Source organism: Rosa chinensis, chromosome 2, assembly GCF_002994745.2.
Source record: "Rosa chinensis cultivar Old Blush chromosome 2, RchiOBHm-V2, whole genome shotgun sequence".
Taxonomy (NCBI): Eukaryota; Viridiplantae; Streptophyta; class Magnoliopsida; order Rosales; family Rosaceae; genus Rosa; species Rosa chinensis.
In genome coordinates this window covers 13,422,767-13,437,846 of record NC_037089.1, presented here as the reverse complement: position 1 = coordinate 13,437,846, position 15,080 = coordinate 13,422,767, and the positions used below count along the sequence as shown (strand labels likewise).

Below are 15,080 nucleotides of genomic sequence, written 5' to 3'. Positions count from 1 at the left end.
TTTCAGCCTACGCACTTCCAAAACACATCAAATTCGACCCTAACCCAGAAAAATGATAAAAATCTCTTACAACCCATTAGTTTTCTCAAGAATTTGGCTTTAAAGGAGATTCTTTTCTCACTTGGAATTCGAGTTCGAGACTTGGAGCAACCGAGCAAGAGATTTGGATTATGGGAGTTCGATTGGCAACAAATGATTTGAAGGTATGATATGAATGTGATTTTCGCACTTTGAATGAGTGATTTAAGACTTAGGCTTTGCTTTTCAAAGGCTTTGTGAATATGTGATTGTTGATTGTTACAACTGAGTACTTCTGTTGCTTAATTCAATCAAATTGGCCTATAGACGAATGGTTTGGTTTTTGCTTTTCATTATTTTACAGATTGCAGCAAAAGAAATTGATTCAGAAGTTCTATATCATTGACTCCTTGCCCAGATTTTGTTTGATAATCTTCAAATTCGCTGCCCAGATTTCATTTGAGAGTCTTCATATTTGAATGAGTGATTGGATTATGAAATTTTGAATCCCATTATCAAACTTTGAATAGGATTATGAAACTTTGAATATGCTGCCCAGATTTTGTTTGATTGGAATCATAGAATTGTAAACCATGTCAAACAAATTGAAGGAATGAAACTTGTGTTAGCAAGCATGACATGGGTTGCGATAGATTTCCTATCAGAATCCAGAATCGGGTTGATGAGCATTATGCACTGTATATCTAAATAACAGTGCACCCTTTCATGAACCATACTGTTATATCACCCCCTTCATAAAACACTAAAGTCTTCCATTTGTCTTGTTGTGGAGTGAAGGCAACAGTAGTTTTGTTAAAGTTTTGATAGATTCTCTACCTTTTTTTTTCTCTCTCCCTATTTTGAGAAAGAAACTGTTATTACTGATGCTGTACTTCCTTTAACAAAACTAATGCTGTTCCCATGTGTGCTCTTATCTTCTTTAATTTTGTTGAATCGGGATGCAGTTGCGATGTAATGGCCTAGTTATTTCTCTTGTGGTACTCATTCTCTGGGTGTTAGCAGTCTAACTGTTTCTAGGCTAGTAGGTGTACTTTATGCTTGATTAGTGTTTTTGATGCAGCATGCATGCATCTGATGTCTCATTTTAAGTGTCTTAGAGTGTACCTCAAAAAAGAGTGAGTTTTGGGAATAAGTATATCAGATAATCTCCTATGTTTTGGATGTATTATAGCTCCGATACAGGAATAAGTTAACTGACTGTTGAATGCAAGTCTTGTAGTAAATTGGAAACAAAGGGCGAAATTTGCAGAATAGCTCCCAAAACCAGTAGCCGGTCTTTCTAGGGTTGAGACCTGTGGAGGATACTATGGTGCTAGATAATGCAAGCAAATGATTAGGTTTACCAGTCCCTTTTTTCCTATCGTAACTCTGCAGCATTCCTTTTGGACTTTGTGGATTCTAGAGTCCCTTTTATTTTGATAAGTACAATAATGTATGATCCAAGTGACCTCTTGCATACCTTTAGCTCCAGGCTACTGATTGTATGATCCAGGTTCTTTCAATTTGGTAGTCAGTAGCTTACAATCTGGTTCTTTCAATTTGTTTTCTTGTTTTGAGTTGCTGGTTTTGTAATTAGACGTGCAGGACCATACAACATTGATTTTTATGTTCTTGAGTTAAATGCCTCACTAAGCTGCATTGATTTTTATGTTCTTTTTCTGCAGATGAGTTAAATGCCTCACTAGATGTGCATGGTTTTTGCTCAGTTCGATTGACGTTTAGCTGTTTTTGCTGGGATCTGGAGTTTGTATCAGTTTGTTGCTATATATTAGTTTGTATCAGTTTGTTGTTGGGAAGACGAGTTTGTATCAGTATGTTGCTATATATCAGTTTGTATCAGTTTGTTGCTATCAAATTCAAGATGTTTCTGTTTGTTGCTAGTTGACTGCTACTTTTTTTTTTGCTGTTTCTGTTTCCTACTATGTATTCCCATCTTGATGTATTCTCATAATCTCAATTGCATCTCTTTTCTCATAATCTCTTCATGCATCTCTTAAATGGAACCATTCATTGTATGATCTTAGATTACAAGATAAAAAAAAGAAGGAAAAACAACATAAATAGAATTTTATATATTAAAGTAATATTCAAATTTGACATCTCCATTGGAGCTAAAAATTGTCAAAATGTTGCTATATCAAATTTGCCATGTCATATGTCAAACTCAAATTTGACCAAAGCCAAATAACAAAGCCATTGGAGATGCTCTTAGATAGTAGAATAAACAAAAAGTGAACAAGGTTGAAGTGGGACCAAATAAGCATCATACATGCTGCTTTGCTTGGAGGTTGAGAATGCTATTATGATTGAATTACTCGACTTTATGAATCGATTTGGTACTGAGAACAAAAAATCGAAGTAGTTCGAAAGTTCTGATTTAGTTAAGTTCTCTGTATTCAGAGATTAAGATCATTCAGCGATTAAGATCGGATTTAGTTAATTCAGAATGAATGCCAATTGAACAAAACCATTACTTGCACTTGAAATTGTTTTTATTAAAAAACGCAAGTACTTAAAGTTTTTATCAATAAAAAAGATAAATAACCACTTAGTGTGGTAAGGACGTAAGGTTGGTCGAGCGACCTAGCATGAAACTACATGTCTAGACTCTCACTAGTTTCTGACCTCAGTGCCGCAGGGCATTCGGTTTCGTGAGTCTCACGACCTCAGTCTAAATACTGAGTGAGTGTGTTATTAACTTGCTAACGTAATCGAGATGATCTGTTACCTTATCCCCGATTAAAAAAAATAACAATAAAAAAAGAAGAAGAAGGAATTTACCTTTTATTCTATTTTATTAAGGGAACCAGATTCTAGATTCTATTAAACACAGGCCTGAAGCCCAGCTTAAATTCCAGACGGAAACTACATGAGGCCCACAAGGGCACTTGAAATTACCCGTAACAGAAAACTACCCAAAGAGTTAAAAGAGTCATACCCAACATGAAAAAACCAGTGCTATATAAAGAAGAGAAGGCACAATTCGCGAGCCCTAATTTCAGAGAGCTCCGAGTCATTCTCGTCTCGACAATACTCCGATTCAATTCCACCGTCGAATTAGGAGAAATTGGAGCTTCAAGAAAACTGAAAGCCCTAGATGGCCGACTACGAAGGAAGGTACGACGGTAACGGAGAGGACGCTGACGGCTCCTCTCCCCAACCGCGGAGCACTAACCATGGCGGTCTCGACGATTACAGCGATTCCAAATCTCAGGTACTCAATAGTCACACGTACCAGTGCATGAATTTTTTTTTTTTTTTTGCTTTCGATTTCGCAATTCTAATGCTAAAAGATTGATTCAGAGTGTTGGTGTGATTTCTAGGGTTTTGGTTCTTTTTTCGCTCGATGTTTTCTTTATCTTGTTTGAATCCATGCTATGAAGTTAGATTTCTAGGGTTTTGGTTGGGTTGGATTGGATTGATTGATTTTGATTTCAGGATTTTCGGCGTGAATTTAATGATGTTGGATTTACTGTAGCAATGATAAATTTCCCTGTGCATGTTTTCTGATATGAATTTGTTTGATTTTTTGACTACTAGTATTGAATTTGGTAGATACATATGTTTTTTCATTATGGCAGTCTCGGAATCATGCAAGGGCATTCCGTTATATCTTAGACATTCTGATCTTTACTTTGATATTTAGTATCACAAAATTAGGTGTGTTTTTGTATCTTTGATTTTTTTTTATTTTATAATATGCCATCATTTACTACAACTGATACTGATTTTGTCTCTTTTTCAGCATTCCCGTGATTATGAGAGAGAATCTTCAAAGAGTAGAGAAAAGGGGCGCGATAAGGAGAGGGACAGGGACAGAGATCGGGAGAGAGACAGGGATAGGGACAGGGACAGGGACAGAGGGAGAAGCAAGGATAAAGATAGAGAGAGGGACAGAGACAGGGGTAGGGATAGGGAACGAGAAAGGGACAGAGACAGGGATCATGATCGTCATCATAGAGACCGCCACAGGGATCGTGAAAGGAGTGAGCGAAGGAGAGATAAGGATGATGATGATGATGAGGATCACTACCGTAGCCGCGACCGTGATAGGTATGAACAATTTTGAGTTATACCTGTCAAATGAATCTTCTTTTCGGAAGATTGATGCAATTCTGGCACCTTGAAATCTTCATTCTTACATAATTAAACTGATCAAGTGTAGATTGTTATTTTTTACGTTGAATCTTTCAAAATGTTCTAATTATTTGTTATGAATCCTGCAGGCGGAGGGATTATGACAGAGACAGGGAGGATAGGCATAGGCGCAGGTCTCGTTCCAGGGGTAGGTCTGAGCATAAATCCAGATCAAGGTCGCGTTCACGCTCACGTTCCAAAAGGTATATTGTGTGAGAAATTAGTAATGTAATTTGGGGTAGAAAAAGTTGTTGCATCACTTTGATGACTCTCATCATATGCACCTAAAGTTTTTCCGGACAATAGAGTCGACTTTAGCTTTTTGTTTTTGGGTTTTATAACTAGTTATTCAGAGTAATGTTCTTGCTATCTTTAGTATTTAGTCTGTCTTCTGTTCCTGTCATGAATCATAAGGCTCGCGTCCTAAGTTTTCAAATGATTAAGTGGTTAAACTTCAGGTTTCTGCATATTCAGAGTTATTTAATGTTCTTTCTATCTCTTGCATCTGTTCCTATCATGAATCATTAGGCCTGCTTCCTAAGTTTTCAAATGGTTAAGTGGTGAAAACTCAGGTGTCTGCATATTTTTGAAATGGCTTTCTTTCAAATGTGTTACTTCACCCATTATATTTTGATTAATTTGAAAGCTCAGGTTTCTGTTTTATTTTCATGTTGGTATATGATTTTTTATTTCGGAGTAAAGTAATCTCCCACATGTTTTTGTTTATGACTTGTATGTATTGGCTTTGTCCATAAATGCTGACATTAACCACTTGCAGCAAAAGAATTAGCGGTTTTGACATGGCACCTCCTGCTTCTGCACTATTACCTGGTGCTGCTGTTCCTGTGACAGGTATATTTTCCCTCCTAGACCTAGGATTATTGTATTTTGTTAACTGCTTTTGTCTTTGTTGGACTAGTGTGGAAACTTCATATCCCATTGCATGGTGTATTTTGGTAAGCTATATTTTATTCCTTCACTTGTGCACTTAGCTATGATAAAGCTCTGGTCTCTGGAAGGGTTATAATTTCTCTTTTTATTGTTTTCTTGGTGACATAATTCTGGGACTGAGAGATTTTTCTGGTTTTTCTTGTGTTTCGTGTTTTTCTTTGTTTGTTTCTATGTCTTGTATGTTGTTGTAAGAAGGCAATGTTGGGCTACTTGCCCCACTGTGCTGACAATGGGTGTGAGCCGACTTCTGTAGCTTTTATGTACAAGGAGGAATCAATGCACCGGTTGGTAGTCTTACAAATATTTCCTCCAGAACTTGTAAATGATGTACTTATTTCGTCTCTTTTGATAAACTATATTTTTGAATGTTGGGAAATGCTCAAGTATCATGGTAAATGAAGTGGCGGAGGAGTCATTTGGCACTTGTTGTTAACAAGTCTTAGAAATTATTATTGTATTGCTCTGATGGCTAAAATATGATCTAATTTTCTCTGCAGGCCAGATTCCTGGAGCTACTCCAACCATTCCTGGGATGTTCCCAAACATGTTCCCTTTGGCGACTGGCCAGGTACTCTCTCTCGCTCTCTCACACACGCACGCAAGCACACTTTCTCCTTTCCTCCAAAATGATATGTGATGTACATCTTAGTTTTCCTGAATATCTTTAATTTTTTACTTTTGTGTGCTTGCAGCAGTTTGGAGCACTTCCAGTTATGCCTGTGCAGGCAATGACTCAACAGGTTGGCATTATTGTGAGAATTGCTGTTCTTTATGAACTATTTCCTATATACTACTTGCCTACTTATGTGGACCTTTTCTGACATAATTGTTACTCATGTTGGTATCAGGCTACTAGGCATGCCCGGAGGGTGTATGTTGGAGGGCTTCCCCCTACAGCAAATGAACAGGTTCACCTCTTTGCCAATCTTTTTATTGTTTTTATTTATTTACGTAAGCATTCATTATACTTTGATATTCATTTTAGAAATTATACTTTGATATTTATTTTAGAGGTCATTCTTTCTTGAGATTGCTTTACTTGTTACTTTTTTGATTTGCTTAAGAGCTTAAGCTTACACCATCTTCTGGATATGTGCAGTCGGTTGCTACATTTTTCAGCCATGTAATGCATGCTATTGGAGGGAACACTGCTGGCCCAGGTATGTTTGTGTTTTCACTAGATGTGTATATAAGCAAGTATTTTGCCCTATAGATGATTACCTGATTCTTATTGTTCTTGCAGGAGATGCTGTTGTTAATGTTTACATCAACCATGAAAAAAAATTTGCCTTTGTGGAGATGAGATCTGTGGAAGAGGCCAGCAATGCAATGGCTTTGGATGGGATTATTTTCGAGGTATTTTGATATTTTCTTTTGAGATTTATGTTTCCCTGATATTCTACTGAGCATATTACATGGACTGACCTGTGTTTTTCACTTTATTTGGGAAACAAAACAGGGTGCCCCTGTTAAGGTTAGGAGACCTAGTGACTACAACCCATCTCTTGCTGCAACACTTGGTCCAAGCCAGCCCAGTCCAAATCTGAACTTGGCTAATGTCGGCCTGACACCAGGTTCTGCTGGTGGCCTTGAGGGACCTGATCGCATTTTTGTTGGTGGTCTACCCTATTACTTTACAGAAGTACAGATCAAGGAGTTGCTCGAGTCTTTTGGACCCCTCCGTGGTTTTGATCTAGTGAAAGATAGGGAAACAGGAAACTCGAAAGGATATGCCTTTTGTGTTTACCAAGATCTTTCAGTTACCGACATAGCCTGTGCAGCACTGAATGGGATTAAAATGGGAGACAAGACCCTTACGGTCAGGCGTGCTAATCAAGGTGCCAACCAGCCAAAACCTGAGCAAGAGAGTGTTTTGTTGCATGCACAGCAGCAAATTGCATTGCAGGTTAGTGAAAATATCCATTTATTTTTTTCATCTCTTATGGACAGGTTTCTTTGATGAATTTTTTTGAAAGAGTATAAAGAAGGCTATATATAAGCTGTGGGTATCTGGTGGTGAACTTTTTTGTTATTGTGGTTTAAAACTGATTTTAGGAAATAGAAAGGGACACTTTGAATTGTGTTACTATTTTCAGTTTGTATGCATATTGTACGAGTATACCGAAGGCTATATATAAGCTGTGGGTATTATTCCAGAGTGCTATATTTGATATTTGTTGGTTAACTTTTTTGTTATTATGGATTAAAACTAATTTTAAGAAATAGATAGAGATGACACTTTGATTTGCTATTTTCAGTTCGTATTGGTATGGTGTGATATTCTAATTTTCTGTATTTTGCAGAGGTTCCTGTTGTTGCAACAGCCTGCTTCGGTGGCCACCAAAGTTGTATGCTTAACACAAGTAGTTACAGAGGATGAGCTGAAGGATGATCTTGAGTATGAAGACATAGTGGAAGATATGAAGCAAGAGGGCGAGAAATTTGGTAAATCTTCAGTCATTGTTACCTGCATTTTACTTTAGTTTATTGATTGACCGGCAAAGTTTATTGTGGTATTGATTTTTTTCTTTCTTTTTTGTCATTATCTTTCTGTTTTACAGCCTTTTTTGTAGTCCCACAATGTGCTATAAAGAATCAGGCCTAACATTCAGACACAAGCCTCCCAAACCTTCTAACTGATTTTCACCTGAGACTGTAATGATGTCTATATCTAACATTTATCTGATTTCACTGGTTTGCAGGTTCACTTGTGAGCGTCATCATTCCACGTCCACGACCAGATGGTCAACCCTCACCTGGAGTTGGAAAGGTTTGTTTGTGCTTTATGGTTTAATACAGTTTAGCTTAATTATCCTCTTTTAATTTCAGTTGTTAATCTTCATTTTGCCGAAACTTAAATGTATTTGCAGGTGTTTTTGGAGTATGCGGATGTTGATGGTTCCACAAAAGCCCGTACAGGGATGAATGGCAGGAAATTTGGTGGGAATCCAGTTGTGGCAGTGTTTTATCCGGAGGACAAGTTTGCCCAGGGTGACTATGACGCTAGTTGCTAGCGCCTTTGTATTAACTAAAGATGATTGTCTGAATTATTTGTTTCTTCGCAGTTATTTGCTGTAGTGGGATCTTTGTAGCCTAGTGTATAACTAGGATGAACATGCAGTTTTGCACATTTACAAATCAATTTGGCGACGGTTATAAATTTGCTCTTTTATTTATCTCCCTCCGTCTCTTCGGCTTATGTTTTTCACATGAAATTAATTGCATGTGCTCTGTGGATGCTCGAAATCTATGATGTGAATTTTGCGGATATTTGCCATCATGTCCTCATTCTCAAATGCTCGACTTTGACGGAGATAACCAAGATTACCAATTTCCATATTCTGAAACTGGTGATCGACCATATCTTTCAATCACTGTTCTCCATATTATGATTGTGATTTGAGCTCTGTAGAGATGAAGATTATGGAGTTGGAAATTGGGATGAACAGAAAAATCGAAACGAATTGGGAGATTTATGGTGTCGGAAAAACCAGATACCATAACGGCATGGTAATACAAATCTGATAATCACACGTTGTCGTCAGACCCTAAATTTAGATATTTAGTAAAATAAACAAACCAAGTCGATGTTGACCTAATGAGACGCGAAATCCCTAAAACCCCAAAACCCCTAAAACCCCTAACATAAACAAAGCAACACCCTTTCCTTCCAAAACTGCAAAAACCCTTTGACATGTCCTCCTCCTCCATTCCAATCCGCCACCTCCGCCGCCTGTCCACCACCGCCGCTCAATCGTCCATCTCCATTTCCAAGGCCAAGTCAAAGCTCCGGTCAGAACACGACCCGGACAAGGCCCTGGAAATCTACTCCTCAGTCTCCGAGCACTACTCATCTCCCACCTCTTCTCGCTATGCTCAGGACCTCGCCGTCCGCCGCCTCGCCAAGTCCCACCGCTTCGCCGACATCGAGTCCTTCATCGAGTCCCACAAAAACGACCCCAAAATCAAACAAGAGCCGTACCTGTCCACCCTCATCCGATCCTACGGCCGAGCAGGCATGTTCGAGCACGCCTTGAAAACCTATGACCAAATGGACCAGTTGGGTACTCCGAGATCGGCCATTTCTTTCAATTCTTTGCTTACTGCTTGCAATCTTTCAAAACAGTTTGATAAAGTCCCTCAATTTTTCGCTGAAATTCCGAGCAAGTATGGTGTGTCTCCTGATAAAGTGTCGTACGGGATTCTGATCAAGTCGTTTTGCGAAGCTGGGAAGCCGGAGAAGGCCATTGAGACGGTGCGGATGATGGAGGAGAAGGGCATTGAGGTAACTGCGGTGACATTTACAACTATATTCAATGCTTTGTATAAGAAAGGAAATGGTGAAGAGGCTGACAAGTTGTGGAATGAGATGGTGGAGAAGGGTTGTGAGGTTGATGTTGCGGCGTATAATGTGAAGATTATGTATGCTCATGTCAATGGGAGCCCCGAAGATGTGAAGGCTTTGATTGATGAAATCATTGGCGCCGGGTTGAAGCCGGATGCTATTAGCTACAATTACTTGATGACTTGTTATTGCAGGTGTGGGATGATGGAGGAAGCCGAGAAGGTTTACAGGGGGTTGGAGGTGAATAAGCTTAATCCTAATGCGGCCACTTTCAGGACTTTGGTGTTTTATCTCTGTAAGAATGAGTATTTTGAGAAGGCGTACAGGGTTTTCAAGAAGAGTGTGGAGATGCATAAGATACCGGATTTTAATACTTTGAAGTTTTTGGCGGAGGGATTGATGAAGAAAAATATGAGGAAGGAGGCCAAGGGGTTGATTCGGACAGTTAAGAAGAAGTTTCCTCCTAATGTTGTGAATGCCTGGAAGAGGGTGGAGGAGGGTCTTGGTTTGGTCCCTGAAGAACTCGATGCTTCTTGTGTCCCTCATGATGATGGTGAAGAGGTTACACCATCAACAACAGGGATTGGTGGAGAGAACCAAGGATCTGTAAATAGAAAGCAGTGGAAGAAGCCCAAGGCTAAGAAGTGGTTTCCTCCTAATGCTGGGAATGACCGGAAGAAAGTGAGTACTGTTACTTCTTCGGTCCCTGGTGATAGTGCTAAAGAGGCTACAGGATAGGTATGGATGGAGTTCTGATTGGTTGGTCTTGAATTGACTATGTTGATTACTTCATCTGCCCACCCAGACTGAGCTGATCTGATTGAAGTCTTAACAAGGATGCCTGTTGGTGATGAAGCAAGTTGGAAGCCATTTGGAATTATAATGCTGTGAAAGCTCCAATTTTGGATTTAGTATGTTAGTTTTCTTCACTCTACTTGTTTGTCTATGTGCACTAGCAAGACTCGGGCAGTTGAGTACTATTTATGTCTTCTTGTTCTTGCTGTCTGAATGGTAGTTTACATTGTAGGGTCCTTGAAACTCTTGCTGTGAAAATCTAGTTGAGTTTGTCCTACCATCTATTGGTGTCAATTCAGTGGTTTTGTTGGAGAAGAGTAGAGCATATGTATATGAATTGCAATATCAGGCAGCCATCATGCAAACCAGTGTTCAAGCAATGTTATTAAAGTCCACAAAACTAAAATCAGGGACTTGCCCAGATTGTAAAATTCAGGAGAGTCACATAGACGAGAAATAGGGAACCAAAGTTATTTTGTTATACATGATTGAGAACTGAAAATTGAAGAAAACAAACACCAGCAGGACTCGAATTAAACGTGACATGTTGTGGTTAACATTTGAAGTCAGTTACGAGAAAATCAAAATTCATTGGTTCCGTACTGATTTCTTTTGGCAGATGGAGCAACAAGGACACAGTTTTTCAGGAAGAGAGTCAAACTAGTGCTGTGGAGCTCCTCCAGTTGTAGGAGCTAAACTTGGGCAGCTTAACACCCTAGATACTCTGCAAATCTTGATTGTTCTTCAGTTCTCTGATCCTCAGGCGGAGCCTTATCGTGTTTGTATTTATAGCAAGCCTCTTCATGTTGAGTTCTTCTATTTTGTTCAAGTTCAACTTGTTGATTCTTTTCGGTTGCTTCCAGGTTACTGAGGAAATTACTTTTGGGAGTTGTTAATTTGAGAAATTGTTAGCAGGGTACTCTAAGATGTAGAATGATCCCTTGTAGCTCATAAAACACAATTCTTCGGCCAACAAAAGAATTAAGCTTACAGATAATTCCTGAAAAAAACCTAACGCGATTGGCCTGTAGGAACAGCTAGGGCTTAGCTGTTATTCTGTTAGGGTTTGTTTTAGTTATTCAGTTAATAAACCCTATTTATGAGGGCAGTACGTTAAACCCTACTTATGAGGGCAGTACGCAAACTTTCCTCTTCATGATCTACGTTGTTTGGTTAGTGTACAACGTGGGGTGCTATTTGTTACTATCTATTTCTTTGTAAGGCTATATAAGCCAACATTTAGTATTTGAATAAACAAGGAATTCTCCCAGATATTGTGTATTGTGTGTACTAGGTTTATACAACAAGTGGTATCAAAGCCCCTCACAGGGCCTGATCGAGAGTCTGAGAGTTTGAGAGCTAAGAAACCGCAGTTTTCTTAGAAGGATAAGGGGTTGAGTGTGAGAGAAACACAGAGAGTTAAAGTGTGAGAAAAACACTCAGAGTTAGAGGGTGAGTTTGAGATGGCGACAGAGAACAATTATGTTAAGCCTGCCATACCTAGATTCGATGGTCATTATGACCATTGGTCTATGCTTATGGAAAACTTCTTGCGGTCAAAGGAGTATTGGGGCTTGGTAGAGAGTGGGATTCCGGTAGTAACAGATGGAGTTGAACCCATGGAGGCACAGCGCAAGGCCATTGAAGACGCAAGATTGAAAGACCTAAAGGTGAAAAATTACCTTTTCCAAGCCATTGACAGAACAATTATGGAAACGATTCTCATCAAAGAGACAGCCAAGAACATTTGGGACTCAATGAGGCAGAAGTACCAAGGTTCTACAAAGGTGAAGAGAGCTCAGCTGCAGGCACTTCGAAGAGAGTTTGAGGTGCTCCAAATGAAAGATGGAGAGACGGTCGATGAATACTTTGCTCGGACATTAACCATTGTCAACAAGATGAAAGCTCATGGTGAAAGAATGGAGCAGCTTGTGATTGTGGAGAAAATTCTAAGGTTGATGCCTGTCAAATTTAATTACGTGGTGTGCTCCATAGAAGAATCCAACAATCTCACCACAATGTCTATTGATGAACTACAAAGCAGCCTGCTTGTTCATGAGCAAAGAATGCGTATCCATACCGGCCAGGAGCAAGCTTTGAAGGTGTCATATGAAGACGAAGTTGGAGGACGAGGAAAATGAGGCTTTAGAGGCAGAGGTAGAGGAAGGGGCAGGCAGCAGTTCAACAAGGCACTGGTGGAGTGCTATAAATGTCACAAATTAGGGCATTTCCAATACGAATGCCCTGATTGGGAGAAAGGTGCACATTATGTAGAGTTAGATGAGGGTGAAGAGATGTTGTTGATGGCACATGTTGAGCTTAACAATGCCACAAGGGAGGAAGTTTGGTTTATGGACTCAGGGTGTAGCAATCACATGAGTGGTGATAAGCGGTGGTTTACAAGTATTGATGAGCAGTTTCGATAATATGTGAAGCTTGGTAACAACTCCAAGATGGTGGTGATGGGGAAGGGAAATGTTAGACTACACATCAATGGAATCACACATGTGATCACTGATGTCTATTATATACCGGAGCTGAAGAACAATTTGCTTAGCATCGGTCAGCTACAAGAAAGGGGGTTGCAATCTTGATTCAAGATGGGAAGTGCCGTGTTTATCATCCGAAGAAAGGTTTGATTATGGAAACCAATATGACCGCCAATAGAATGTTTGTGCTCCTTGCAGTCATGATGTCTGAGACCTTAACCTGCTTCCAAACTGCGTCTGAAGATAGTACTCAATTATGGCATTGTCGTTACGGCCACTTTGGCTATAAGGGATTAAGAACTCTTCAATATAAGAAGCTTGTGAAGGGTTTGCAGGAAATAAAGACACCATCCAAGTTGTGCACACACTGTATGATAGGCAAGCAGCACATGGAGTCCTTACCAAAGAAAAGCTTATGGAGGGCCTCACACAAACTTCAGCTAGTGCACTCGGATATTTGTGGACCGATCACACCTCTGTCAAGCAGCGGAAAAAGGTACTTGATCACTTTTATAGATGATTATAGTCGAAAAATTTGGGTGTCTTTCTTATCTAAAAAGTCTCAAGCTTTTGCTTCATTTAAGAACTTCAAGAGTTTAGTTGAGAAAGAATCAGGGGCTTCAATTAAATGTCTTCGAACAGATAGGGGAGGAGAATTTACTTCTCAGGAGTTTAATGCTTTCTGTAGTTCACATGGTATAAGCAAGCAATTGACAGCTGCCTTCACCCCTCAACAAAACGGGGTGGCTGAGAGAAAGAATCGAACCATTATGAATATGGTTCGAATCATGTTGTCAGAGAAACAAGTTCCAAAGTTCTTTTGGCCTGAAGCAGTCAATTGGACTGTATACATTCTCAATCGAAACCCCACCTTGGTAGTGAAGGAATTGACTCCAGAAGAAGCTTGGACTGGCATCAAACCATCGGTTCACCACTTCAGGGTCTTTGGTTGCATTGCACACGTCCATGTTCTAGAAGCTAGAAGGAAGAAATTGGATGATAAAAGCTTCAAGTGTGTGATGTTGGGGATTAGTGAAGAAAGCAAAGCCTCATGCTCTATGATCCTACCTCTAAGCGCATTGTGATTAGCACAGATGTCATTTTTGAAGAAGATGGAAGCTGGGACTGGAAAAGAAGTGTTGAAGAAGTGAAGCTTGATGTGTTAGACTGGAATAACAGTGAAGAAGAGAGAAATGAGTCTGGGGAAAGTGACGAAGAAGAAGAAGAAGCTGAAGGAGAAGGAGCAACTAGCTCTTCCTCAAATCAGTCGGAAGAAGAAGCTCAAGAAGAAGGGAGGACAAGGAGATTACCGGTGTGGATGCAAGACTATGTAAGTGGAGAAGGGTTGTCAGAAGAAGAAGAGTTGCCCAATCTTGTGATGTTTACCTCTGCGTCCGATCCAACTACGTTTGAAGAGGCGCACAAAAGTGAAAAATGGCAAGCCGCAATGGTTCAAGAAATAGAGGCAATCGAGAGAAATGGTATTTGGGAATTGACCGAGTTGCCAAAAGGAGCAAAAACTATCGAAGTCAAATGGATATTCAAAACAAAGCTGAATGAAAGTGGAGAAGTTGATAAATGCAAAGCACGGCTTGTTGCTAAGGGGTATGCTCAACAGTATGGGATCGATTATACTGAGGTGTTTGCACCTGTGGCTAGGTGGGACACCATACACATGATAATTGCTCTTGCTGCTAAAAAGGGATGGTGTGTGTATCAACTGGACGTAAAGAGTGCATTTCTGCATGGTGAGTTAAATGAAACAGTTTTCGTTGATCAGCCACAAGGGTTTGTGAAGAAGGGTGATGAGTTGAAAGTGTATAAATTGAAGAAAGCCTTGTACGGCCTCAAACAGGCTCCATGCGCATGGTACAGTCGTATCGAAGCCTACTTCATCAGGGAAGGTTTTGAACGGTGCCCACATGAGCATACCTTGTTCTTGAAGTTAGGAGAAAAAGGTACCATTCTCGTATTTACGTTGATGACCTTATATTTACTGGCAATGATGAATACATGTTTGTGGAGTTTAAGAAGTCTATGAAACAAGAGTTTGACGTGACGGATCTTGGTAAGATGTGTTATTTCCTTGGAATTGAGGTTGTTCAGAATGAGGATGGGATTTACATTTGCCAAAAGAAGTATGCAAAGGAGGTGTTGGAGAGATTCGGAATGGAGAAGAGCAACTCATCTAGGAACCCTATTGTCCCTGGATTCAAGTTGATGAAAGATGAAAGTGGTGTGAAGGTGGACGCCACTATGTATAAGCAGGTTGTTGGCTGTTTGATGTACTTGGAAACTACTAGGCCAGATCTCATGTATGTGAT

General features: G+C 39.8%; 3 protein-coding genes across 11 annotated transcripts; all 3 read left to right on the top strand.

The window, feature by feature from the left end:
• The first annotated feature begins 3,010 nt into the window (after nt 1–3,010).
• On the top strand, nt 3,011–8,305 carry LOC112188009 (splicing factor U2af large subunit A). 9 transcript variants are annotated; one of them, XR_005806783.1, is made up of 13 exons: nt 3,011–3,253; nt 3,785–4,092; nt 4,266–4,379; nt 4,955–5,028; nt 5,625–5,695; nt 5,820–5,879; nt 5,976–6,035; nt 6,227–6,287; nt 6,371–6,483; nt 6,587–7,033; nt 7,431–7,572; nt 7,689–7,897; nt 7,998–8,079. XR_005806783.1 is itself a non-coding variant. In XM_024327005.2 (13 exons), the coding sequence occupies exons 1-13, from the start codon at nt 3,137–3,139 to the stop codon at nt 8,139–8,141; spliced, it is 1,776 nt and encodes a 591-aa protein (XP_024182773.1). In that variant the 5' UTR covers nt 3,013–3,136; the 3' UTR covers nt 8,142–8,305. The 9 variants fall into 9 exon arrangements, 8 of the variants coding, with proteins under 8 accessions (XP_024182773.1, XP_024182772.1, XP_024182775.1 ...); XM_024327005.2 differs by having other exon boundaries at nt 3,013–3,253; nt 5,823–5,879; nt 7,830–7,897; nt 7,998–8,305; XM_024327004.2 differs by having other exon boundaries at nt 3,013–3,253; nt 7,830–7,897; nt 7,998–8,305.
• Nucleotides 8,306–8,739: 434 nt separating this feature from the next.
• LOC112188008 (pentatricopeptide repeat-containing protein At4g36680, mitochondrial) lies at nt 8,740–10,610 on the top strand. The gene has a single exon (XM_024327002.2). The coding sequence runs from the start codon at nt 8,822–8,824 to the stop codon at nt 10,208–10,210; it is 1,389 nt and encodes a 462-aa protein (XP_024182770.1). The 5' UTR covers nt 8,740–8,821; the 3' UTR covers nt 10,211–10,610.
• A 1,120-nt stretch (nt 10,611–11,730) lies between these two features.
• On the top strand, nt 11,731–12,408 carry LOC112183727. The gene has a single exon (XM_024322069.1). The coding sequence runs from the start codon at nt 11,731–11,733 to the stop codon at nt 12,406–12,408; it is 678 nt and encodes a 225-aa protein (XP_024177837.1).
• The last annotated feature ends 2,672 nt before the right edge of the window (nt 12,409–15,080 follow it).